General features: G+C 48.9%; 1 protein-coding gene across 1 annotated transcript in view; it reads left to right on the top strand.

The window, feature by feature from the left end:
• The window catches only part of GLT1D1 (glycosyltransferase 1 domain containing 1), a 50,977-nt gene extending 24,532 nt beyond the window's left edge, over positions 1 to 26,445 (top strand). The window contains exons 6-12 of the mRNA XM_033098448.1: positions 75 to 131; positions 6,452 to 6,547; positions 7,128 to 7,177; positions 16,374 to 16,417; positions 17,727 to 17,847; positions 21,554 to 21,652; positions 25,242 to 26,445. Coding sequence (XP_032954339.1) covers positions 75 to 131; positions 6,452 to 6,547; positions 7,128 to 7,177; positions 16,374 to 16,417; positions 17,727 to 17,847; positions 21,554 to 21,652; positions 25,242 to 25,403 — 629 coding nt within the window. The 3' untranslated portion in view covers positions 25,404 to 26,445. The remainder of the gene's footprint in view (positions 1 to 74; positions 132 to 6,451; positions 6,548 to 7,127; positions 7,178 to 16,373; positions 16,418 to 17,726; positions 17,848 to 21,553; positions 21,653 to 25,241) is intronic.
• The last annotated feature ends 391 nt before the right edge of the window (positions 26,446 to 26,836 follow it).

Genomic DNA, 26,836 nt, shown 5'->3' with positions numbered 1-26,836 from the left:
GTCACTTAACTTTAACACGGCATAGCTGGCTTGGCAACAGCAGTGTGGACGCCCTTCTCTTTTCTTTGACCCAGGAATCGCAACAGCACCAAACACCGCCTTTAACTGGGAGGCCTTTCTTCAACGTGCAGGTGAGAGAGAGAGTCTTCTGGTGGGGTTTTGTTGGACGTGTACCTTGTCAACCAGTGTCAGATATTCCTGACGTGCTCATGGTTGTGGAAAAGAGGCTGTCGGGTCAGAGACATTCCCTGGTTTAGGAGAACAAGGATGGGGAGTAGCAGGAGTGGGCGTCTCCGTTCTTGGAGGCCCCGTCGGGGTCTGATCCTTGAAAGGAAACGCCAGCTGGAGGGCAGGAGGGAGAGGGTGCTGCTCAGAAGACGTGCCACCGCGACGTCCAGTGTCCCCTCCGTGTGACATTCAGTCTTTTAAGGATGCCACCCTCCTGTGTTCATTTCATGCTCCTTTATTAGTTACACATGTAACAATGACCATTGTAAAAGGGAAAATGGAAAGCAGATAAAGAAACAAAAATTTAAGCCACTTGAAATCTCAGCACCAAAAGGAGCTGCTATTAACATTTCCATGTGATCTTTCTTAACAATGTTACATATATATGATTTTTATGTATTTATCTATAATGTTGTTATAGCTATATTATATCCATGACATTTTCTTTCAACATTATAAATATATTTATAATGTAACATAAATATTTTTAATATATCAAATTATCGAATTATAATTATTTTATATTTAATATCTATATTTATTTTTAAGGATTTTATTTTTGATGCTATTACAAATGTTTTTAAATTTTATTTTTGAGTTGTTTGTTGCTTGTATATAGAAAGACACTGGGGTTTTGCACGTTGACACTATATTCTGCAGTATTTTGTAAATTTATCTATTAGTTCTAATTACCTCATGAGTTTTAATTCCTTCATTGTATTACTGTGGCTTCTGTAGACTTATTTGGCCAGGCCTTGTTGGACGGTCAGAGTTTTTGAAGCTTCTTGCTACCCAGTGGTTTAGCTGCTGGGACTTCAGCCTTCACGTGTCTGCCCAATTGTTGCCTTAGGAGCCAGTTCTCAAAACAGAACCGCTGGGCTGAGTCGGCCCCTAATCAGCTTTCACACGTCTCACGTGAGCAGATGCTGTGATGGTACCACCTTCCCTGCATGCAATGGGGCTTGGAGGGTCCTGCTGCTGCGTGTCTGTGTGTGTTACCATCTAAGCATAATCACGATGCTTAAACAAAAAGGTGGTTTTTGTACAGCATGTTTCAGGAGGGAAAGTTTAGCTGCCCAGACATGAGGCTCCTAAGTGTGTGCCCTTTGGGGTTATAAATGCCTGACAGGCTGACCAACTCAGTAATTCTGCTCAAGGTGCCAGGACAGCTAAAACTGGCCCACCAAATGCAATCGGAAGCCTACGCATGTACTTGTTTTAGCCGGAAATGTTTCTCCCGAGAGATGACAAGGCGCGGGGACCCCCAGGGGGAGATGAAATTGCAGGTCCGGCCGTGAACTTCAAGGAAGAGACGGAACATGCGCTTGCTGTCCCGCCCTCAGCAAACACGAGGACACTGCCGCAAGCCGGCTTCTGCTCCAAAAGCTTCAAACAAAACCTCTGCTGCGTACTGTATGTCAGCATTAGACTCCCTTGAAAAGAAAAACAAATGTCCCCGCATTTTATTAGAAATAATTTCCGAGTGCGTCCGTCAGTGTCAGTGACAAGAGCCAAGCTGCTCTCAGCATCACAAATGAGCCCACGCTTTGCTGTCCGGCTGCTTTATCTTGTCGTGTCATGCGTGCCATCGGTCAGCGCCAATGGGCCCATCTTACACTGCCTGCTGTGACGTGATTCCATCTTCTATCCATCACAGGACCCAGGTGCAGTGTAACTAAGATTCATAATTTCCAAAAGCAGAAGGATTTTTTATTGAGTTCTGTTGTCTCCTTGGTCTTATTATTGAGTGGTTTACGAAACAGCTGAGAGATTTAAAAATGCTCCTTAGAAAACGTTTTCCCCAGAGACCTACTTGGCCACACCTTAATGGTAATGGGTGCAATTAGAAGGTGTGAACGTATGCAGAATATATGGGTCACAGGGGAGGGAGGGTTGTGACTGGGCTAGACAATGGCTTAAGGGTAAGATGAGCTAGGATTAGTCTGCGTCTCTGGGTTTTATGATCCGGCATCTGTTCTCATTTGCGTGGCCGTTCGTCTCTGCCGTCTGCCAGACTGCAGAGATGGGCCGCCACTGTCACCCATCCTCTCCATCTTACCCTGGCCTCTGGCGCGCTCAAAACTTGTGGTTGTGATGTGTCACTCCACTTTGAGCCTCAGGCGGTGACAGCAGAAGATACAGTGAATATGATACAGATGCTTAGTGATCAAACACCCTCTGAATTCTTAGGAACTGTTAACCGTGAAATCAAGGGGAGGGGGTTGCACAGGGTTGCTCGGAACACTCCATGTAAGTTGGCGGGTAGCGGATCAGTCGCCAAGGCTTACAGCTCGCTTCTGAAATATCTGCTGTCAAGTTTATGGTGCATTCTCCCTTGCAGTATGTCACACGCCCGAGCTAACAAACGGCTGTCTCCTGAGTTTATAGCATTACACGGTTTTTTATGCTAACCAGATTCCACGTTCCACCAGATCAGCGAGGAGCACATAAAGAACAGAGTAGGAGAGATGCCCTGAGTGGCACTGCTGTCATTTTTCACATGATATTTACAATAGCTACTCTGATCAGAAGGTATGGCGTGCACCTGGCGTGAGTCACCTGGCGGGTGAGGCTTTCCGAGAATTTCCGCATACGCCTTCAATGTGGCAACGGTTCAGTGATCTTTTAAATGCCAATGACCAAGACGTTTAAAGTACTGATTCCTTGCAGGCCATCAAACCCCAAAACTATGAAAGCTTAAATCTGACCTGGCCACACCTCCCTGTTTGTCTGTCTTCTATTTTATTTTATTTCTATTTCTAGTGTTAATTTTTCTCTCTCTCTCTTTTTAAACTCTATTTGTTTTTCTACATGGAGACTCTTCTATGCCTAACTCAGACGGTAGTATACCACTTCCTAGGAAAACTCACTTGTTTTTCATCTGAAAAATTAGTTACTAGATCCCTTTATGCTCTCACAGCCCCCAAATCCGATCTTTCAGCTAAAATTCACTGACTACAGTCATCTGAAGTTCTTGAATTCTTTTCTCCTTATAATAACACATACAGAAAATAACCAGAGCTGCTAGAATAGGAAAAAGGGGACAGAAAGTGCCTTAACGTGGATTGGGTGTCTGTTCCGGAGGCAGCTGATGAGTCACTTACAGGATCAGGCAATGCGTGTTGGGACCGATATGGTGCCAGACCATGAAAATGACACATTTTATTTGGAAGCTAAAAATACCCTTCTCCAGGAAGTGGGAACGTCAAAACGATACATAAATGTACCTGTTTGCAAGCGCTATGTTCAAACTTGCATTCATGTTTAATCTGGATATTAGCGGAAAAGCAAAGACAAGAAAAGTTAAGTTTGGGGTTAATACGAGCAAACAAAGTCCACCAAAAAAAATTAGGGCGGTTCCTGCTTCACCTCCAGGCCTGCACAGGCCAGTCTTTTTTCCTTCTGTTTTTAAAATCTAAGGATGAACACACTACGTTGCCCTAAAGCTGGGCAGGGCCGTAGCGCGCCTGAAGTTAATCCGAGTTACCGGAAGTCACAGCCTGGACATTCGGAAGAGCAGTGTTGTGAATTCTCTCTCTCTCCAGGCTGACGTTCCTCGGGGTGCTGGCGTGCGGGTGGGTGGAGGGCCGCGTTTTTCCAGCTTTACCTGATCCAAAGGCCACCGGGCCTTCTGCACCGGCGGTTCTGAGTAACAAGCATCTGATGTGTCAAAGCAAGATAAAGGGGGACGACAGATAGGTCCCCAACATCTAACCTGGCGGTGTAGCAAAAGTAAAGAACTAAATGTGCCTCTGTGCCGAAGCATCACAGGGGTTTTAAAAGTGTTTTCCTTGCATGCCTTCTCTGGACGCGATCCTTGCTTGTTAGTTTTGTCCTTGAATTTACTTTCTCTCCATTCAGTAAGAGCGAGTCTCCACTGTCCCCCTCTTTTTGGGACTTGCATGGTTCTTGTCCTGCCACCTTCTTTCTTTTCCTTCTTATATATTTGAACTGCTGTAAGTGATGTTGTGTCCTTCTCTGTGTACCACGTCCGGAGACGCGTAACATCAGCTTCTCCCATTACTGGGTTTTTTATTTTCTTTTTCAATATATAAAGTGTGTGTGTGTGTGTGTGTGTATGTGTGTGGTATGTGTGGTGTGTGTGATGTGTGGTGTGTGTGTGTGTGTGGTGTGTGGTGTGTGTGGTATGTGGTATGTGTGTGTGTGTGTGTGGTGTGTGTGTATGGTGTGTATGGTGTGTGTGTAGTGTGTGTGGTGTGGTGTGTGGTGTGGTGTGTGTGGTATGTGGTGTGTGTGTGTATGGTGTGTCTGGTGTGTGTGGTGTGTTTGTGGTGTGGTGTGTGGTGTGGTGTGTTTGGTGTGTGTGTGGTGTGTCTGGTGTGTGTGGTGTGTGATATGTGTGGTGTGTGTGTGTGGTGTGTGTATGGTGTGTCTGGTATGTGTGTGGTGTGTGTGTGTGGTGTGTGTATGGTGTGTATGGTGTGTGTGTAGTGTGTGTGGTGTGGTGTGTGGTGTGGTGTGTGTGGTATGTGGTGTGTGTGTGTGGTGTGTGTGTATGGTGTGTCTGGTGTGTGTGGTGTGTTTGTGGTGTGGTGTGTGGTGTGGTGTGTGTGGTGTGTGTGTGGTGTGTGTGTGTATGGTGTGTCTGGTGTGTGTGGTGTGTTTGTGGTGTGGTGTGTGGTGTGGTGTGTGTGGTGTGTGTGTGGTGTGTGTGGTGTGTGTGTGGTGTGTGTGTATGGTGTGTCTGGTGTGTGTGGTGTGTTTGTGGTGTGGTGTGTGGTGTGTGTGTGGCGTGGTGCGTGGTGTGTCTGGTGTGTGTGGTGTGTGTGTGTGGTGTGTGGTATGTGTAGTGTGTGTGCTGTGTGTGTGTGGTATGTGTGTGTGTGGTGTGTGTGTGGTGTGGTGTGTGGTGTGTGTGGTGTGTCGTGTGTGTGCTGTGTGTGTGTGGCGTGTGTGTCGTGTGTGTGTTTTTATGTGTGTGGTGTGTGTGTGTGGTGTGGTGTGTGTGGTGTGTCGTGTGTGCTGTGTGTGTGTGTGTGTCGTGTGTGTGTGGTGTGTGTGGTGTGTGTGTGTGGTGTGTGTGTGTGCATGTGGTGTGTGTGTGTGTGTGTGGTGTGTGTGTGTGGTGTGTATGTGTGTGTGTATAAACACCCATGTGTACCGGGCTAAGGTTTCCTCACGTAAGTGGGTGTCCCTGGGTTTCTCCATGTACAGGTGTTCTATTTCCTTTGTAATTAATAAGTAATTTTTGAGAAGACACTTTTAATTTCCATCCTCACCAAACTTTCCCTCACTGGTTTCGGCATTCTTTGATGATTCTTGCCTGGCAACTTGGATTTTGACTGTTTTTTACACCTGACCTTCTTACCCTTAAAGGTATTCTTCCACTTTGATCCTTAAAGAGAAGTGCTGTCCCCTGACCTGGATTCAAATGCTTGACCGCAACTTCCTCTGCCCTCAGCTCCTCTGATCTCAACTTCAACTTCTGCACATAAGCTTCTAGCTTCAACTTTGGGTCAAACAATACTCAAAAATGTTTGTATTTCTAAGACTAGTTTCAGGATACTCAGAATACTAGGGAAATATAAAAAAGTAAACTCAAATATCTCAATGAAATTGCTCACAGGTAATTCAGAGGCTGTGATAATTTTTTAAGGCTTTTCTAAGAGGGACTTCTGAATCTTAACATTTCAGTAAAGATTTTCTCCAGAGCTGGTTGTGCATTATTATTATATTATTATTATTATTATTTAGCTTTTGTGATTGGGTTAAAGTGGTGTCAATGACTAATATATTCCTATTCAAGACTTACAAAAGGAAAATGTTTGCATTAAGCAATGGAGGAATGAAATGGAATGAATGAAAACCTTTTACTTTCAAGACTTTTATGTTCATTTACATAAGTTTGCAAATGATACAGTTTTAGGTCAGCTTGTGTTAATTGCATTTCCACTTTCTATTGACTCAATGATCTATTTTTGCATAACAAGCCACCTCTTCATTTGGTGGCTTAAAACCACCACTGTGTAGTTTCTCATGATTTCGCGGCAGTTGGGACCAGGTTCCTCCTCCCTTCACCTGAGCGTGCTGGGCTCACTCAGGTGTACGGGCCCTGAGGAGTCAGTTCCCTCAGTGACCGGATGTAACGGTTAGGGAGTGGGAACCGCCGGTGGGGACTCAGAGCCCTGTGGCTTCCGGGCTGTGTGGTGCAGTTGCCACCATCAGGCTGAGACCTCTCCACTGAAAATACCTTCTGTTGCAGACATCAAGCAAAGCACTGACAATTTACATGTGTTTCTCCTGATCTGTGGACTCAGACAAGTGAAAGACCCGCTATACTTAGTGGACGCCTTCGCAGGTATGTTGGGCACTCGGCCTGCTGACGGGTTCCCGTGGGCGCCCGTCTCACCCTGTTCTCGTTTGGGGTTTGAGCTGTATCTTCTCCTGCTCTGCACATTTGCAGACCCGTTTCTACATTACACTGAAAGCAACCAGAAAAATAATAGTTCTGAGTCGTAATTTCTGCTGCTTTCTACTTTCCTTTGCCCTTGGCTTCTGAGGAAATCATAAAAAATAGCCGATAATTATAAGGCTAAAATAATTTGATCTGGAAATGTTTCCCGCATGTCAGTGTGTACCATGTGTGTGGATTTGTGTTGCTGAAGTCGATCTGTATGTGCTCCAGTATATTACTGAGCTTTGGTGGCGTGGCAGTGCTGGTTACCTAATAAATTAGATATCTGGATAACACGTAATGTTCTAGCAAAATATTTTGCCTAAAAGCAAAAAATGTCAAAGATTTACATTTTAAGTAAATGTAATTCAAATTGACTAGTGTGACAGAAAAATGGTCTGATGTTATATATATTGTAGTGTAATAATTATGTTTTCCGCTGTGACTTATCACCATTTTAAAAGCTTGTTTTCTTTTTTCTAAGAATGGCATCAAGAAGAGCCCACCGTTTACATGCTGATCGTAGGTCCTGAGGTACGTGCCATGGCAGCATTTATCTATTGCTGTTGTCTTCCTTATGCTTTTTATGTATTTTCTAAAATTAGTTTCCATTACTCTTCTAACCAAATTATTTTGTTCTTTGTAAGTAAATAATGTCTGCCTTTTAAAAAATGAACACCAGAGCAGGGTAAAGGTTATGAGGCTTTATACCTCTTTGCGCTTAATTTATTGCTACCAAGGAGAACGAGTGAGTTCTTACGGAAACACAGAGGAGTCGTAGAAAGGGGAAGCGGGTCTAAATGGCGCAGAAGGCAGGCCTCATACGTGATCCCCTTTGTCTTGGAAACTCCCCGAAACTGCTCAGCAAACAGAGCAGTTTCTTCACCAGGGCCCCGATTCTGTAACTGACTTGCGCTGGGATGGAAAATAAGCGTCTGTCAGCAGGAGAGACACTCCACGTGGGGAGGGGTCCATAACTGACCCCTGGGGACCCGAGACCCGTGGAAGGGCTTGGACGTCCTGCAGCTCATTCCGTGGGACTCCGAGATTTCCACTTGCCACTAGCGTGTGCTCCGTCTGAGCGCTCAGGGCTGGGAGAATCTGTGACCACACCGGTCATCTCATGAACGTGAACTTTGATTTACTCCAAGCAGTTTGGACAAAATACACGTAGTGTTTCCATCCAGTGAGATGGAACACGGCAGTGACACCTCCCTTTCTCCGTGGCGTCTCTGTTCCAGGGTTGCACAGAGCACCCCTATGAACAACTTCTTTCTCTTCCTTTTGCACGTTAGCCAAGCAGGAAGAGTTGTGTGTGTGCATGCTGAATTCCTGTGTGACTGCACTGTGTCACTTCACATAATAGGTGTGAGCAGACTTCTACATAACTCAGTCTTATGTGCTCTGTAATTCTGCCTTATACAGGTTTTCTAGTTCCCTGGGACCCACTGAGCATACAATGCAGGGCCCCCACTTTTCTCAATATTCTAAAGGACCTTTGGAAATGGTACGTTTACCTAGAAAGAGGCCACCTAACCTAACCAACGTATCAAGGGCTAGAATCTGTGTGGCCACATAGGCTGTCAAGGAGAATGAAGCAGCCCTTCAATCTATGTCATTTGATTTAACACAGACACACACACACTCTCTCTCTCTCTCTCTCTCTCTCTCTCTTTCTCTCTCTCTCTCTCAGTGCCAGGCTTTTGGTGATAACAAGATAATTCCTTGTGCACTAATTAGTGTTAAGTCCCCTAGTGGCAAAGTTATTATTATTACTATTTTAATTCTCTTTCTGTCCCTCTGTTTGAAGAGCATGGCTGAAAGAAAAAGTCTCAGGTTGATGCTAAAATTCTTGCTAACCAGGAGAGAAGGCCCCAAGCTCAGCGCCCTGGGCTGGCAACAACAGGGGTGTAGAAAGAACCGAGTTAACCTGGCTTTCTTTGTCACTGTCTGCATTTTCATGGTTGCATTCTATCTATGGCACGTGACACTGGCTTTCCAATTACGAACATTTCCTTTAAAAATAAACTGAGTTGACTGCACGAAAAGTACCAAATAAGCAGAGGGACAGATGGCATGCAGCTATGACACACTGTGAAAGTGGGTGCAAATAACTGAAGTTTGGGCTGCTGGTTTGCTTGGGTGGAGCTGGGACTGCAAGTGGTGAGAGGACATAGCCAGGAAAGGGAGCCCTGGTGTGGGAGCCCCAACCTGCTGTGATGGTCGCGATCCGAGGGTCCCGAGACCTTCAGTTCACTGCCATGAATGACTGATTCTAAAGCACTTCTTCCAGAGGCGCCCACTGCTCATCATGGAATCCCCTGCAGGGAATGGGGAAATGCATCCCCTGGTGGCACATGTGCCCCCTAGCACACCAGTGATAAGCACGTGGCACTGTGCCACCTTCACACTTAGCCGAGCTTTCTTAGGATCTGGTCACTTTCTCCGTTCGCGGGAGAGACCACGGCTTCCAGATCCGAATGTGCTGCAGTCAGTCACACAGCCGTCTTCTCAGCCTCCCAAAGGCCCCACCTTTTACTGTCGTCCCCTTGGGGGTTGGGATTCCAGCACATGAACTTGGGGGGGAGGGCGCAGACATTCCGGCCACAGCAATTTCCCACCTTGTAAAAGGTCTTCATCAAATCTAAGGGGTAAACAAAAGCCACCACCCCCCAAAACCTGATGTCGTTTCAGCAGACAGAATAATTGGTTTCTAAATGTCTGAAGGCAGCACTGAATCCAGTGGGCCACAGACCCCTTCCAATAGCACATGTGCCTCGTTTCCCTCTGCGCCACAGAAGATTTAAAACTGATACACGTAGTCACGCGGTTCAGAGCCTCCCACGACCCAGGCAGGCTGCTGCCCTTAAGTTGTGTGTGTGTGTCTGCGTTTCAGCCACAAGGAGCGGCACGCTGGTGCGTGTTCACAACCGTTCTCTGGGGTGGGGGGGAGAAGCCTGTTTTCCAAAAGTCCTGTTTGCCTATTTCCATGGCGTTAAGAACTTTTACCACGGTCAGGTTCAAGTTGTCAGGCAGATGTCACTGACCAGAGTTGAGAAGGGAAGTGGGTGTGCACAGCTGGCTCTCGTGAGCTGACAGAACCAAGTCAGCACACGGGGCCCTGCGACACACACACACACACACACACACACACACACACACACACACGGAGACACGCTTCACCGAACAACCCTATTTACCTTACCAACTCATGCTATGCTGTGCTATTCTAGTCCATGCCATTTTAGAAAAGCTTGTTTCCAACCCACAAATGGATTTCATGATTAGCTCCATGATCTGAAGTTTGGAAAACACTGACTCGGCCCCACTGGACGCTGTGTGTGTCCCCTACACGTGTTCCCCCGTAAGGCCAGTGCAGTGGCTGTTTCCTCAGCGAGACTCTCTCCCCAGATCTTGTTGTGGCTCAGACGTGACCTCATCAGGTCTGCTGCTCCCGACCACTCAGCTTCAACCAGCTGCCCCTATTGTCATGATCAGATTTCCAAACGTCTATCAATTTTCAGAGTCAAGGATTCAATTCACCATCATGTCTGAATACAGAACTAGCAGGAGACGAAAACGATTTCACGTTTGAATTTGAACCTGTACTACAACGTTTCAGGTTAATATGCTGGTAATCTGGAAATGGATTTGAGAAGTGGGTCAGAGGTCAAATCTTGGGACATATTAAAATCCGTATTTTAATGGCGATCTCATCCAACAGATGAAACGCCCCAAGTACTACAATTACTTGTGACATCTGATGTCAGTACACTCTACTTTGCTGCCTGTCTTTCTTTGTTCAGTGCACAGCTCAATGACTGAATCAACTCTTTAGGTAAATTACACGCTTTCGGAGGGCTGCAGCTTTTCCAGGTCAGGTGCGGCACCTCTTAGCGCAAAATTGCATCGACTTGGTTACTTAATACGTCTTGACAAAGAGCAGTCTGCTATTAGCGGGTAATTGCGGTGTGCACAGCGGTTATTTCCTCGCGTCCATCTCCCCACGGAGAGACCCCTCTGAGGAGGGAGCTGCACAGCTCAGTCAGTGCCCCCTGGCTGCAAGCATGAGCCCAACTTCAGCAAAAGATGTGTATCAGAAGACTGCAAGAGCTACTAAGAGAACTGCTGGGCAGGGTGAAGGCCAGGCTCGCACTGCGGCAGGAACCAAGCAACCCCCGAGGCCAGAGGTCTTAGCGGGAACACCACACTCCAGGCAGCTCACCTGGGAAAACGTACTCCCCCATGTCTCTGTCTCCGGATCCTTCTGTTCAAGGTCCATGGTCCAGGTACCCGATTCCACGTTCGGCAGACCGTATCCAGTGGGGAGAGGAGAGGAAGAACCCCTAAAGGAAGCGGGGCTGTGGTGGAAGAGGTGAAATCATCGATGCTGAGTGGTCCAAGAAAGCACAGATGCCCACAGCATACGTGGATTACCTGTTTGTTTTCATCAACGACCAAACGGAAGAGCTGGAGACTACCATCGGTGCGTTGTGGGAATACGATGGCCACTGTTTGTCCCTGGCATGCACTCCGTGCTTTTCCCCCATTCTTAGTGGTGAAAGGTGTGCTCAGACGGCACAGCTGTAGTAAGACTGTCACCGCTTCCTTCGTCCTCTGTTGTGGATGCCCGGTAGGGACTGGAAGGCTTGCGTATCTTTATGTACTTCCTGTCTGTTGACATATGCAAAATGTACATTGTCATATATGTATACACCCATCGTGGGTGTGTACAATTTTACTTCCTTATTTATTTCTTCACAAACTTACTGAGTGCCCCTGTGCTGGAGGCACGTGGCTGTGTCCCAGTGACTGGCACAGACCCGGCGCCAACTGCCGTGGGGCATGTAGTCGGTCAGGAAGACAGGTGGGAACGAGTGATTACAGGTTGCAGGTGTGCTGTCCGCAAACGGCAGTCGGGGCTGGGCGCAAAGCACCCTTGCAGCTGCACCTGCCCCCTCGCGTGGCCCTGCCCGGAGGCAGCTCCCACTCTTTCTGTGGACGGCCATCACTCCACCTTCTAACTGGCCTTTACTATTCTCCCAACCGTTTATAAAATAGAGTGATATTCCTAGGTGGCTGAAAAGTCCTTGGTGCTGTGTATGTCTTATTTTTGTAGGTGCTGTACATCTGTTTGTTTGGGGGGCCGTTCTCAGCGAGAACCTTTGAGAAACTTGGCTTTTAGTTGCATAGGGAATTTGCAGAATCATGTAGTGCTGCTACCTGCTGGCAAGTTAGTTAACGTGTGGATGCAAACGGCATAATTTGTATCTGCCATGGGTGTCAAGTATAAGATCTCTCCTGCTGGTGTTTTCTCTCTGTGTGGACGTGCTGGGATTCGGTACTGGCTGCGGGATGGCTGGAGTCTGGCGTTGATCTTCTAGAAGTTTCTTTGATGGCTCAGTTCAGCCGTGTTAGCAAGTGTGTGGTCCCTGCTCAAAGGAGGGTTTTGGTGGCTGCATTTTTCTGGGGCTCTTTGATAAGGAATGTGGAATGACTATTTGGTTTGAGCACGACTGCTTTGTGACTTTCCTCCATGACTTCTTATATTGAAGATGATTTTCCTTAAGCCTGAGAGTTGAAACAATATGTTGTGCTGGAAAATAAATAAGCTTAGAGGAAATGAGAATTTTTCTTTGTTGCTTGCAATGCTTTTGCTTTTTAAAGTTTCATAAGATGTGCTCTCATTAAATAAAAATGTCTATCCTCCCCTTTGTCTTTATTTTGTTCTGCTTGGCTGCACTGAGAGATTTGGAAATGAACTGACGTGGAAAGCAAATCAGAAAGGTTGGATGGATGCAGTTTTCAGGTCACTTGAAGGTTACTTTGTCTTCAGTTAAATTTCCGTTTGTGTTAAGTTTTGCAGTGTTCTGGTAAAATTTGATTTTTTTCTCCTTGATGAATTGCTTTTGCCCAAATAGTTAAATCATGAGAGCAGAAGCATGCTAATAAAATTAGAAACGAGGAATTTCTGACTAAAAATGACCATAAGCAAAATGTGGACTCAAATATGAATACCTGGAGCCCAAAAGCGGCTTTCATTGGCCTGTTCACTCCGTTAGGGTTAGGATGGAATGCGGATACTCTGAGCAAAAAGAATCAGAAAGGGGAAATGGGAGGCGGGGTCAAGTGGAAATCATTCATTCAGCAAATATGACTGAGCACAGAAACGTGTACAGGCCCTGGACGTGGCCTTGGGCAGGGAATGGAGACGGTGAGAGGAGATGAACTGGTGACAGCAAAGGGCCCCTGTGCTGTCAGGAGGTGGCAGGAAAGCCTGGGGAGATGTTTCTTCTGGTTTGGATGACGGGGCAAGAGACGTGGCACCTGCCTGTGCTTGGGAGGCAGGGGGTAAAGAGGTTTGCGGGACAGTGGGGCCTTCCTGGTGGAGAGAATGGCACCCCTAGGAGAGAGGTGGGAAGGAGAAGGTGCAGGCGAGGACAGGGGTCAGTAAATGGGTGAGCACTGGATACAACCCACGAGGCGCCAGAGTCAGTCTCCAGAGGCAGGCTGCCGGAACTGGGCTCATGGCCCAGCATCTCTCTTGCTGTGTGAACCTGGCCACGTTACCCAGCTCTCTGAGCGTCAGGGCTCCCCCTGCCTAAGGTCGGGGTAATTGTAACAGGATTACTGGTAAGAAATGAGGTTAATGCACGTACAGGACTTCACACAGGTTGGCCAAGCGTGAGCGGGAAGGATACAATCGGTACCGGTGGCCACAGACAACCAATCACACGGTCGGTCGGAGTTTTTCTCTGATGATCTTACTAGGGATAGAGCTGGTCTGCCCCCCCACGCGTCCCACTGCCCTCCCACGCCTCCCGCTGTCCCCCCACGTGTCCCTCTGTCCCCTCAAGCAGCATCTAGCTGGCCAGGTCCACCGAGGGAGGGTACGTACGGAGGTTGCTGCGCTCAGGCTCCGACAAGGCCCACGGCCGCCGGCCCACATTCTTCCCCGCGGCCCAAAGGCACCTACATAAATGATCAGGAGTGGAAACAGGAGGCAGAGGCCAGGCGTTGGCAATTTTTCTGTTTTCATTTGTATGTGAACTTTTGAAACAAAAGCGGACAGTTAGAGCATGAGTGCGGGTCCGAATGTTTCAGCGATTAAGTTTCGGCAGTTGACTTTCGCAACAGTTGTAAATAAGCCCGTTACATTTTTCTGGGTAATGCCAGCATTTGGAGTTTCTTAAAACAAGAAGGGTTCTTACTGACGTCAACTAAATGGTGTTTGCAGCATTTTTTAAATTCTTTTTTAATTTTTTTCCATCACAGTTGACATTCAGTACTAGGTCGGTGCCAGGTGTACAGCGTAGTGGTTGGACATTTATGTGACTTACGAGGCGATTCCGCAGGAGGTTGAGGACCCACAGTTATGACACTGTTACTGAGCACGCTCTCTGTGCTGTGCTTTACATCCCGGGCTGTTCTGTCACTGCCGACTTGTACGTGTTAACCCCGCCCCCTTGCAGCATTTTTGTCACATGCAGACCCTGTCCACTCACCGTACTTTTCTGACGTGTGCTACATGCACGTGCCTGTTTTGAATATTGTCTGTCTTCTGTGCTGCTCCTGGAAGTTTGCTGTTAAAATACATCAAACTTTAACATACTCTTTCTAGAAATAACTTCAGTTTTCCTTATACAGCCAAATTTGCTGTGTTAGCCTTCAAAGTGACAGCCTGTTCTCAGGGTCATGAATGAAGTTAGCATTACCAGTTTCTTGGGGTACATCTCGGTCACACCAGTAGTCTGAAGGGTTTGAGGTTACACACGCACACCGCACACTGAGATGAAGTTTCTGGAAAGCAGAATGATTGCCGTTAGCATGAGAAACTATAGGGTTGTCATTCCTTCGAGCTACTAGCAAAGTGTGACTGAGAAGAGCGGTCGAATCTGTCTTCACCCCTAGCTCCTCAGAAGTAACAGGATCACACCCTCCGCAAATGTGTTCACACCCTCCTCTGCCTGTATCTTTGAAGCAATGTTTCAGACTTTGGGTGACACTTGCATACATTTGAGAACATTTCGCTGTTCTTTTTAAATTGTATTCATCATTAATAGCACGAGGGACGAGGGGCAGTACAGGGCAAAAGCAGCCTCTTGGTTGTTTTGTTGCAGTTGGATGAACCAGAAATGGTAAGTGTCTCCGGCAGCCTCATCCTGAGGAGGCCTGTAGGACCCTTGGGAGAGCCGACAAAGGGTCCGAGGTCGTCTCAGGGCCTTAGTAGGTGGACGTACCTGGGAGGAGGTCGGCTGCACTAACGCACGCACGGTGGTTTGCTTTCCGGCCGGGGGTGTGGCAGGTCCCTCTGACACAGCGACTGCCTGTCTCTACCTCCCCATCTGAAACCTTAAGAAGAGTGGCCATGCCACTGGGCACGGCACATCTGGGGTGAGGCTTCAGACAAGCTGGGACCAGTGGCACAAGCTGCTGTTCATTATCCCAGGCAGGCTTTGATATTTAACTCTTTCCTTCTGCTCGTATAGAAGTTGCCGTGTCCCAGGCACCGCTCTAAGCACGGATGTATTTTAACCCACTTAATCCTCCCAAGGTGCTGTTATGTTCATTTGTAAAATGGGGAAACCGAGGCGGCGAGGTCCATTACTGTGAGCGGCAGAGGGTGGGGGTGGGGGTCAGACCCTGATGAATCTGACCCATCGATTCAAAAAACATGTCAATCACCGGAGGTGCGGCAGGACAAACACAACAGCTGTCCCAAAGGACGGACTCCCTCCAGATGTGACATGGGAGTGCAATCCACACTCAGGGCTCTGGGGGTGTCGTAATGAGGGAGCTGCACTTGGCTTTTTTGTAATTGAGAGAGAGTTCACGTGCCATAAAAATCACCATTTTAAAGTATATAATCCAATGGGGGTTTTCGTTAGTATATTCACGGTTTGCAGCCATCACCCCTACCCAATTCTGGAACACTTTCATCACCCCAAAGAAACCCCACACCTACCGGTTAGCAGTCACCTGCATTCCCTCCACCCCCCAGTCCCTGGCAACCACAAATCTACTTTCTTTCTCTATGGAATTGTCTCTTTTGGACGTTTCCTATAAAGGGAGTCACATGATATGTGGCCTTTTGCATTTGGCCTCTTGGACTAGCAGCGTGTGTTCAGGGCTCATCCATGGTGGGGCGAGTGTCAGAGCTTCGATCCTTTCATGGCTGAGTACTATTCCACTGTGTGGACGGATCACCTTTTGTTTATCTATACATCAACGGATGGACACACCCTTGGCTTAAAAATTGTGTTTCTGGGAAGGTTCCCCGTTAAAAAAAATAACATTTGAATTCTGTCCTTTGTCTTAGATCTACTCAGGGTTCCAACTCATTCTGCCTCAAAGGTTTTACGACAGATCCAGCCACGGTAATGCACTGCGTAGACCTATCTGAAGTGCTGTCAGGTTATCCCATGGCTGTCAGAGCTTCTGTCCCGAGGCCTGGAGTCGGATGGAGGGCGCTGGCCCTCCTGCCCCAGGCTTCCCAGACCAAGCAGCAGGCAGGAGCGTACGTGTACTGCTCGGGGACCTTCGCCCAAGTCCTGCTCTTTTCCTAGTTCTTAGTACATAACTGCTGCACCCAGGGCATTCTCTCCTACTTGACTTGGTTTTCCTCCCTTTCTCAACTGTCGAGTCTGGTTCTCTTGCCATCATATGCGATTCTTCTGCGACTTAGGCTCATTGCAGGCTTTTCCTAAAATCTATCTTTGTCTCTTTTCAGGTTGATCCAGTGTTTACAAGGGAAGTGAAAGCCAAAGTGAAGAGGTGAGCACAGGGAGGGAGGGGCCTTTTGCAGGAGAGGAAGCCGAGTGGCCAGCCCGTCAGCCCAATGTCCGTGTCCTGGGCTCGGTCCCAGCACGTTACAGATAATTCCTCATTTTATCCTCCCAGTGGTCCCGTGAGCCCCCTGGCACTGTTCCCTTCCCATCTACAAGCAAGGGAACTGATATCCTCGGAGCATAAGCTGTTCCCTGGGGAGTGGCAGAGGTGCCCAGCCTTGCTAGTTCAGGGAAAGGCCAGCGAAAACCATGCTGAGAGGATGTGTGCACCAGTCACATTGGCACAAATGGAAAAGTCAATATTCAGGGTTTGGTAGAGTACGGGGAGCTGCATCTCTCTCCTGTTCTGCTGGTGAGGGTGAGAACTGCCACCCGCTCCTTGGAGAGCAGTTGGTCAAAATTGCATTTGTCTGCCCCGATCGGAGACCTGCCTACTCTGGCTTAAACATACTGGGGCTTAATTGTTCCCATGAAAATCTGACGTGGTTGGTCCAGGACTCTGTCTCTCTGTCCTGCCGTCCTTCACCTGTGGCTGCGAGTGCCACCCATTACATTCCGCATTTTCAGTGGTGGGACAGGCCAGGGCGAGGGCCAGACGCGTGGCCAGCCTCTGTTTAGTGATTCCTCACGGACCCCGGGATTCCAGCCCACCATACTGGCGACCCCGTCACAAACGGGACCGGGGATGGCGATGGTTCCCGTACTCACTCAGGTGTCCTTACATTGCTCGTAGGTACAGAAAGCACGTATGTGAAGGCATAGCCAGTTATGTGAAAGGATTGTATCCGAGTCATGGGAGTCATGGAGAGGGGTGGGGGCCGGAGAAGAATCAGTGTTGTTGGAGAAAAAAGTTTAAAAAGGCAAAACTGAGAGGAAAAAAGACTGTCACCTGTGGGTGGTGGGAACGGGGGTACTGTTGCCTTATTCTATTTTAGTATTTCTCTTTGTGTTTATTACACATCTATTATGGTCTCTATTGGGATCTTTAAAAAATTATTTGAAAAAAGGTTGAATTAGAAATGGGATGTTGTGTAAATCTTATACAGAAAATGGCAAACACATTACCTGCGACTTCCAATGTCTGAGATGTCTCCTTTGTCACATGTATTCAAACGACAGCAGAGCTGTTAGCCGGCCGCCTCCCTCCCTTATGGGGTAGGACATAGATTCTCAGCACAATATTGCTTTTTGTGTCCCACTCCGATCAGTGACCTTCCCGGTGACCGAGGCCGTTCCTCCACAGCTGTCACCTGTCCTCCAGCCCTCCCGTAAGGTCCCTGCCCGTATCGTTCCAGGGCCACTGGGGTGCGACTGATCCCCGAGATGCCTCAGGACGACCTCCACGCGGTTGTGCAGAAGTGCTTCGCGCTGGTGAACAGCTCTGTGTCCGAAGGCATGTCCGCTGCCATCCTGGAGGTGAGGACGTACGGGGCGCTGGGTGTGCACCCAGGAAACTGTCCCTCACCCCTCTTCTTACTGATGGAGGTGGCGTCTTTGTCTAGGTCCTTCCTTCTCAGAGCCTGGAAAAAGCAAAGTAACATTTCCCTGGGCGCTCAAAAGTAGTTCTTAAGTTCTTTCTGGGACTTGAAAAGATCGTTTCATCTCTCGCTGCCATTTCTCCTCGCTAGCTGCCAACTAAAATAAAGCGCAGGCACACTGCGTCTGAGCCGTGAAGTATCACAGTGGGAAGGCAGCTGAGGCTGAGAAGGTTGAAGGAGAAGTGGGGTGCAGGTGTGTTTTCGCATGAAGCTCCCTTTCTGTTGGTTTCTTCCCTTCTTCAGTGTGCTCTCTAATCTAGAATCAGGGTGAAGGGATGGGAGGGGAGCACAGTGGTACCTCAGTTTTTGAACATCTCTGTTGACGAACATTTCAGTTTACGAACGCCATAAATTTTATGGATCTTTGGGATCATTAGATAGTAAAATTCATGCTAAACTTGTAGTTTTAGGGGTTGATTTTAAAGGTCTGGAACGGTTCAATCCATTTTGCATTACTTTCTATGGTGAAACCGTGCCTTGGTTTTTGAACGTTTCAGAACTCGAACGGTCTTCTGGAACGATTATGTTTGAAAACCGGGGTACCACTGTGCTCTGAGAAGCAGACGGGGTGGTGGTGGTGTCATCTCGTCTCTCCATCTAGCATTCAGCTCTATCAAATCGCTAGTCTGCTTGGGTTAAATGTGCACCTTCCCACACAACTCAGAGCCGGTACCGAGTTGTGTGCTTTGCAGGGAGAGGCTCCAATAAAAAGCCCCCGCCGCTGAAATCCTGGGGGGTCCGGCTGGACGGCCGGCCCTTCTGTGGGGCTCCATCTGCCCCGCAGCCCTTGCCGCGTCTTCTCACTGGAGCGTTTTACGTGACGGGGTATTTTACCCGAGTATCTTAGCCGCTTCGCGCGACTTAGGGACTGAGGCAGCAGTGTGCGCCTCTCGCGGAGGGGTTTCCTTTCTCCTAGTTGGTTGTTAGTTCATTGCATCTGGACCCCCTTGGAGGAGGGCTTCTGCGAAGGGCGGCCTCTGGTCCCTCCTGCCGGGCCAGCCTTCGGGACCGGGTTTTCTCCATAGCGTGACGTCGCAGGCGCGGCATTCCTATTTCCTACTTCTCAGTGCTCGTCGCCCACAGCAGACACGGCAGAAGTACTGACTGAAGGAAGAGCATGTGGTGAACCTGCGGGGGGAGAGGGCAGCTGTGGCCACGGGCCTCCAGGCCTTGGACTCGGCTGCATTTTCTCTCTCCCTCCCTCCGTGCTGCTTCTTTCAGTGTGTGCTTCGAGTGACGCTGTTACCGGGTTGTAAGCACCTGTAATATCCAGGTATTCCTTTGGACGTGGGTTGAGATTACTGAATGTACTGGCCAAAAACGTACGATTCGTGAACCTCAGTGTTTCAGAGAATATGGTAACTAAAGCAGGAAAAAAAACACCCTTCCTACATTTAAGAAATGACTGATGTTGTATGCCTGATATTTTCCTTTAATGTGGCATCATTTAAAAAAGAAAAACACAAAAAGACTGAGTGCTGGGGGAGAGGCTACACACCCACGCCCACGGTTGGTTCCGGTGTGCGATGCTTTCGAAGCACGTCCCGTGGATTTGTAACGTGTTCATCTCAGCCAGACGTCAATACCTCGGTCCAGCTCAGCGATTAGCATTAATCTCCTCTGTGGTTTAAAAGCAGCTGCAACTACAGTCACTGCAGCGATACAGTTCACTCTTCACATTAGAGTCAAAAATGTGCATTGTGACTGAGCCGGTCCTGGCGCTGCTGCTGAGTTCTCCTTTCTCCGTAAATACATCCCCCCCAGCTTCTTAAGAAAAGGTAAAGTGGAATCGGGAGCTTTATAACTGGCACACACAGCATTTCTCTGCAGATGACTTGCTGTCAAATCTCATTTACTTCAAAGGAAAGGCAGCTGTGAGCAGTTCTGACTGCCTTAAAATGTTGTCGTGTTCCTTCTGAAAACTCCAAAATAACCTTTGGGCTGAGGGTTTTGAATGGAGCTGATTTTAGAGGAGCAGGTAGGGTACGTTTCATTAGCATTGATGCCGATAACTGGAGTGGTTAATCGCAGAACAAGTGCAGATTAGTTTTGAAGGGAGGGATCTTTTGACCTTCTAGAACTAGCTTTGTTTTCTCATGGAAGCTTATAAAAATCCTGTTTGCAAAAACACATACTAACATGAGAAACTCCACAACTTTAGCTGGATGCACACTCTACTAATCTGTTGTTTCAGAGTTGGGCTTATTACGGAGTTGAATTTGGCACAGAATTAAATGCACAGAATACAAAAGAAGTATTTTCTTATCCGGGTCTTTCTCACTTAGGCTCTCCTCCCCGCCCCAGAACGCACACATGTGCACGCACACGCGCACACGCACGCACTGCCCGGGGTGAGGAAGGCCCCTTCTCAAGTAAAAGCAGGAAAAAGGTAATTCTGGGCTCTTGGCTTCCAGGTCCAGGCCCTGGAGGTTGAAGATGCATTTAAGGGCTTTTCAAGGACAACTGTGTCTGACCTTGGCTAGTTTCCGTGTGTGTGTGTGTGTGTGGCAGTACATGCCCCTCCCACCTTGAAAAGCAAAGGGTCCTTTGATGTGTCACAATTAGAAGGGTGCTCCTCAAATACAGTTTGGGGGGCCCAGTAGGAAAGTGAAGTACTTTGCAAGGTGCAGGACAGAATCAGAGTTGCACCCAGAATGCCACTGGCATCCCCACAGAGAAACAGCGATGTAAGAGCCGAATGCACGTGTGGGGGTAACTGAGGCTCGCTCAGCCTGACCGCACCCCCACACGATGGGCCACGGTCACCGGGCTGGCCACGCTCCCATCAAGGCCGTTAACTCGCAAGCAAACCTCTGCAAGAACATCTGGAGGGGATGTTTTCTACCTGGGCTGTGCCTCGCAAGTCCTCTGACGCGTGAACACCATAAACAGGGGGGCTGGAGCCCCCCTTCCAGGAGCCCCCGTTACTGTTTGGTCCTGGAGCCCGGGCAGCTGCATTTTTGTTTTAGTTTAAGGCTGCTCTGCCCTGCAGAGTGGACGCAGTGTCTTTGGAAAATCTATGAAGGCTTTGAAGAAGGTTGAATATGAACCTGATAAAAGGCTGAAGAGCTCCTGGGGCTGAGGCAGGTGGAGAATGAACTGACTGCAAACAACTAGGTGTCAGACACCTCACTCTGGCACCTGCTCTTGCTTAAGACGTCTCCTTGATGCAAGACCTTACCGGACAATCAGCTCTAATGCATCTTTTGGAGCAAAAATTAACATAAGACCCGGTCTTATGTTAGATAAGAGTTAGATTTCTAAATGGTATCGGGTCTTATTAATTTTTGCTCCAAAAGACGCATTAGAGCTGATTGTCCGGCTAGGTCTTATTTTCGGGGAAACAGGGTATGTTAGAAAACGGTTACAGTGGATCGTTTTCCAGAACTTGGCAAATACGATAAGTGATTAAAATCCAGTGCATCATGTGAAAACCCAGTGTTTCAACAGGGAAATCACTTTGTCAAGCTGTCCTCTCTGGGAGCTGTCAGAGGCCCCGTTAACAGGAGAAGCTGCCCACGAACTGGGTCATCGGCCAGAGCCGCTCCTACAACCCCACCCACCTGTGTCCTTCTGTCCTGCAGGCGATGGACCTGGAAGTTCCGGTCTTGGCCAGGAACATCCCGGGGAACGCGGCCGTGGTGACGCACGAGGTCACAGGACTGCTGTTCTCCGACCCCCAGGTAAGGAGGGGCTAGGCCCTGCCCCCGCCTGTCTGGGTGGCTTTCGTGTGTGTCCTCTTGGTCTGTGACTTGCGTGTTTCTGTCTGCTCGCGGCATCCATCTCAGAACCAGTGGATGCCCTGATGACACACGGTGTTTGCTGTGACTGCGCGAGCAGCCGCCCGGACATGCGGCTGGAGAAACCAAGCGTCGGTCAGGAAACAGGAGACCCGAGTCATACTCGTATGCTGTGTGTGACCCTGATCCAGTCACATCACCTCTTAGACACTTAGATTTCTGATTTCTAAACAGGTTCGCTTCACACACACGTCTGTGTCTCTAGAACATCTACTGGTGTTCAGAAGACTGCCCTACATCTGATCACAGTCACGTGTACAAAGAAGGCAGGGTACTTGTGTGTAGACGTGAATGGGAACAGAAAATAAAGGACAGTGCAGCTGACAAAAGGCACAGTGGGTGTACCTGGGGCACGTGTGCCAGGACGTCCCGGGATGTGTGTTGAAGGGGGTCCCCATTTGCCAGGTGCCAAGGTTCCAAGGATGTGCCCCCAGGTGTCCATCTGCATGTGAACCCCTCGGGACGGCGTGCAGGCGTGGGGCCGTGGCCTGCGTCTCCCAGCTCAGACAAGAGTTACTCAGTAACTGCTGCTCTCAGAGGTGTGACGGGGGCTGAATGGCAGGTAAACAGGCAGAGCGGTGTGCAGGGGACAGGCCAGAGCTGGACCTGCTGTCACTGGGAGGCCCTGCTCCATGCCACCTACGTCCTGTGGGTGGTGAATACACATCTTAGGCCCAGCTTTTGTTTCAAGCTTTTAGACTTGAAAACTAGGTTGTACTCCCCATCGTCTTTATGTAAGCACATGTTATATTCAGAAACATAGGGATTTATACTTAAAAATTACAGTCAGCTCAAAGACTTGAAAATTCAGTTTTTCAAATTTCCTGTAGCAGAGGTTTTACCCCCGATTCTTTTGCTTTCCCTTAATATAATCATGGGTCCGCCCTTTTCACAACCTGTGCATCAGTTGCGCAGACCAGATAGAAGCCAGCTTCACCGTGATGGGGGGACAGCAGGAAGTCGGGGACCAGCCAGCCCCGGACAGGTGTGCTGCCTCAGTGGGGGAGCTGACTGAAGGGACAAAAGAGGCCCAGGGCTTGTCTGTTATGGTGTCTAGCAAAAGGCACGTGTACTTCCAATGCCTTTTGACAAAACGCCTAGAACCAACACGACATCAGAGTGTGAAGCGCTCAGGTAGTTACTTGCTGATTCTCTAAAAGAAAGGCTTACTGCTTCCAGCACTAGCTGAGCTTTAGGACGGAGAAGAGTGTCTCCACCCTGGCAAACCGGTTTTATTCTCATGTCCCTAAACACAATGTTAGTACGTGTCGCAGCTCAATTTCAGAGCACGACGACTATCTCAGTGCATGTCTGAGCAGCCGTCACTGACGCATGGGCGGGTCAGGCTCAACACCAGCACGGGAGCCTCTGGGGATCCTGACTTCGCAGAGCTTCTTGTATGGTCCGGGTCCTTGTACTATGTGCAAATCACTGTCATGATGGCGACAGTTCTGTGTCAGCTCTGCTGGTGACCGGCCTCCTGTGAGCTCTCAGGCGCCATCCCGCGGCACGCAGTTACGTCGCAGACTTACTTTGATTCCAACTTGAACGTTCGTTGTACAAAGGATGTTTATGCTTTGCGTTTCACGTGGGGGGAGGCTGCGTTTTTATAACATAGTTTGAGAACGTGCACTAGACACGGATGTGGCTTTGTTTTGTTTGCTTTGGAGCCGTGATCAGACCTGACCTAACACAGAGTCAGAGCTGTTGCTTCAAAAACAAATAGGCCTTTTAAATGAGTCAGACTGTGGTTACAGTCTCTCAGCTAAGGAACTCAGGTGAAATGAACCGCTCGGTTAACCAGCGAGTTGGTGGCCAGCGTTTGCAAGGTTTGTTTCAACTGGGGATTAGAAGCAGGATTTCACTTAGTAAGAACTTCCCTGTTAGAAGCACCACGCCTCGTAAAGTGGGTATTTTTTAACCATGAATGCTGTTCCAATAATCCATGCTAAATCTGGAGTTAGCAGCTCTGCTGTGGTTTTTACTTCCTAATTGAGATGGTAAAGCAGCCGGATATAAAGGATGACATCAACCAGTCGCTCAGCAGGATAGATGGCACATTCCACATGCCACTCATGTATTTTTCTTTTTAAAGGAATTTTTTTGGTGGGGGGAAGGGGAACAGGACTTTATTGGGGAACAGTGTGTACTTCCAGGACTTTTTCCAGGTCAAGTTGTCGTCTTTTCAGCCACGTGTCGCAGGCGAGTGACAGGGCCGGCCCCGAGTCAGGAGTGGGGGGTCCCCTCTCCCCTAATGGAAGGAGTGGGAGACTCACGTAGCAAAGAGACGCGTGACGCGTGCACAGGGATGGATGGGGGCTGCAGCCACCGTCTCTGCACACGCTCCGGCACGTCTCACGGTCCACAGGCGTGGGGGTCAGCATGTTGCCTCAGCAGTCGCATAGGCAGAAAATGGGCCTGGAGCCTTGGGGGTGACGCTCACTGTCCCAGTGCCGTTTCCCTTTCTTTCCGTGGTGCTTCTCCTCTTCCTTCAGCCTCGCTCTCATCCAGGTTTCCTCAGCCGACGGCCACAGTGTGTCCCGGTCCTCACACACGCCCACCTCTATCTTGCGTCTGTGTTTTTGGTTCCACGCAGAGAGGAAAAAGTGCGTCACATTTTATTCCTAGAAACCCTGTCATTCGGGATTTTGTTGTAAAATGGTCCCACCTTCCGTAGAAATTGTGGGGGTGGGTGGGCGCAGCAAAGTCTCTGCGTCGCATACAGCAAAGGTAGGACCAGCGTCATAAAATAACATGCTGAATCTGTAAGCCTCGCACATGACTTTGGTAAGAACGGTGTTCTCTTGTGAGACGGGAATAAATACGCTGTTTTTATTACAAAAAGAACACTGATTTACTATCAAGTATATACACGATACCTAAAAACATAATTCTATCATCAATATTGCTATTTATATTGCTAGCTATAAAAGGCATTCCACATTGAATGAACAGTGACTTTGAGAATATGTGGATATTCCTTCCCACAGCCAGGCACTGTGTTAATCTCAGGCGTTGCTGCCTCACTGGAATTTACACTTCTTAACAGTGCAGGTAATTCTGTTTCTTTGCAATGAGGAAGGGCTTGGACATCAGAAACGGGCCCCTCTTTCCTTATCGCGCCGTATCTGTGGACAGCAACAAACGATGCACATTCGAGAAATACGGTCTGAAACGCAGCAACGGGAGAAAGGGGAGGGGAGGACAGCCAGGACCGTTCAATCCCGTCTCCCGCCTTCTCCCGTGTCAGCATGGACGTTCATCCTGGCGTGCGTGTGTGTGCGTGCACGTGTGTGCGCGTGTACGTGCGTGTGCGTGTGTGTAGTCTTACCCCACCCAGCGTTTGCAGTAACGCTCACCCCTCCCCCTCCCCGAGGGAAGACCCCGGAGCTCGTGCAGACACAGGCGTCTGGATGCGCTCGCAACCCCTCCCCAGTATTCACAGCTACTCTCCTCCTCTCCTTCTTGGCAGGAGTTTGTGCAGCTGGCGAAGAGACTGCTTAGTGACCCTGCATTAGAGAAGGAGCTCGTGGCCAACGGAAGGCGGTACGTGAGAATGTACCATTCGTGGCGTGTGGAGCGAGACACCTACCAGCACCTCGTCAGGACCCTGGAGGGCAGCCCTGAGGACTAACGGTGCGTGCCTGGGGCCTGTCACGTGCCGCTGGCATCTGCCATCAGCGGCACAGCCCTGGGCAAATAAATCCTGGGCCCGCAGGTCCAGCCCCATATACGAATCGAGCCAGTTTCCTTGGAATTGTAGAGGTGTCGGTTGCAAGAGGGCTCACCCCAAAGCTCTCTGTGCTCCCAGTAACACTCCCGACGTGTTTCCAGATCAGGCCAGATGGAGACATTGCGGCTCCTGGGGAGGGCTCCCTGGTTTTCAGGGAATCAGGGAGAGAACTGGATTTGTGGCTTTAGCAGGCTTATCTGTAAGTCCGCACAGTGCAGGCACCGCTCACCTGCCTTCTGGTGGCCTCTAAGCCATTGTCGTCTGTCCTGAAAGCAAAAGCAAACAAACGTTTCCGCTGCAAGGAGCCCTGGCAGCATTGTTCACACGGTACAGACCACAGCGAATGTGGGTCCTGACAGATCCGCAGGGGCCGTGGCTGACGGGACACTGGGGATGGGCTGTGGAGTCCACATGTGCACACACCGTCCTCCTCAGGTAAGTAGCCGGAAAGCAGCAGGTGCCCTCTAGAAAAACAGGTAGTGCCTTTGGGACCCAATGTCCACGTGGGGAGTCGGGGGCTGAGGTTGGCAGGCCCTAAGGGAAGACCTCCTTACCCAAAGCCACCCCTTGTCAGGAGAAGCCGCATATTAAAGCAGTGGTTCCCAGCCGCTCTTTTAAAACCTTCTGATACCCGGGCTGCATCCCAGATGTTACATCAGAATCTTGGGGTGTGGGGGGCCCCCGTCCTGAAGCTTCCGTGATCCAATGTGCAGACTAGATGGACAACTGACTGGAATGGCCCATGTGAACAGGGACCAGAATGTCACAGAAAACAAGGACAATGTAAACAGAGGTTGGATGGTAACTTCCTATTGAAATATAAACCCCAGAATTAAGAAACTAGTTAGATTCATCTCTAACAAAATTTATTTATGCAGGTGGAGTTGCATCTGTAAGTGCAGGGCCAAGAACTACCCCCTCCCCGCCCCAATACACACACACACACACACACACACACACACACACACACACACAAATAAATCAATCCACGGGGCCTTCACCAGTCGTCCCATCCCAAGTATCTCTTCTCTTGTTGATATTCAAGTTTTCTTCTGCAGCGTCTGTCCTTTCATGGCCTTTCTCTTCACTCGTCGGGTACCTGGTCTCCGGCTGTCGGAGCCTCATTCATCTGGGGTTCAAGTCGGAAGACAAATGTCTCATCAGTTTCAGGAAGTCCTGCAACTTTTACAAGATTTGCAGTTTTACTCTGTGGTTGATTTGCATTGTTGGCATTTGAATATTTTAAACATCTAACAACAGTAAGAGGGATTGAACTCTACACTGGTATGCAGAATGGGAATATCACTTAAGGTTACGTTTGGTTATCCAAAGAA

The sequence above is a fragment of the Rhinolophus ferrumequinum genome, chromosome 25 (assembly GCF_004115265.2).
Source record: "Rhinolophus ferrumequinum isolate MPI-CBG mRhiFer1 chromosome 25, mRhiFer1_v1.p, whole genome shotgun sequence".
Lineage (NCBI taxonomy): Eukaryota > Metazoa > Chordata > Mammalia > Chiroptera > Rhinolophidae > Rhinolophus > Rhinolophus ferrumequinum.
This window is presented reverse-complemented; position numbering and strand designations above follow the sequence as displayed.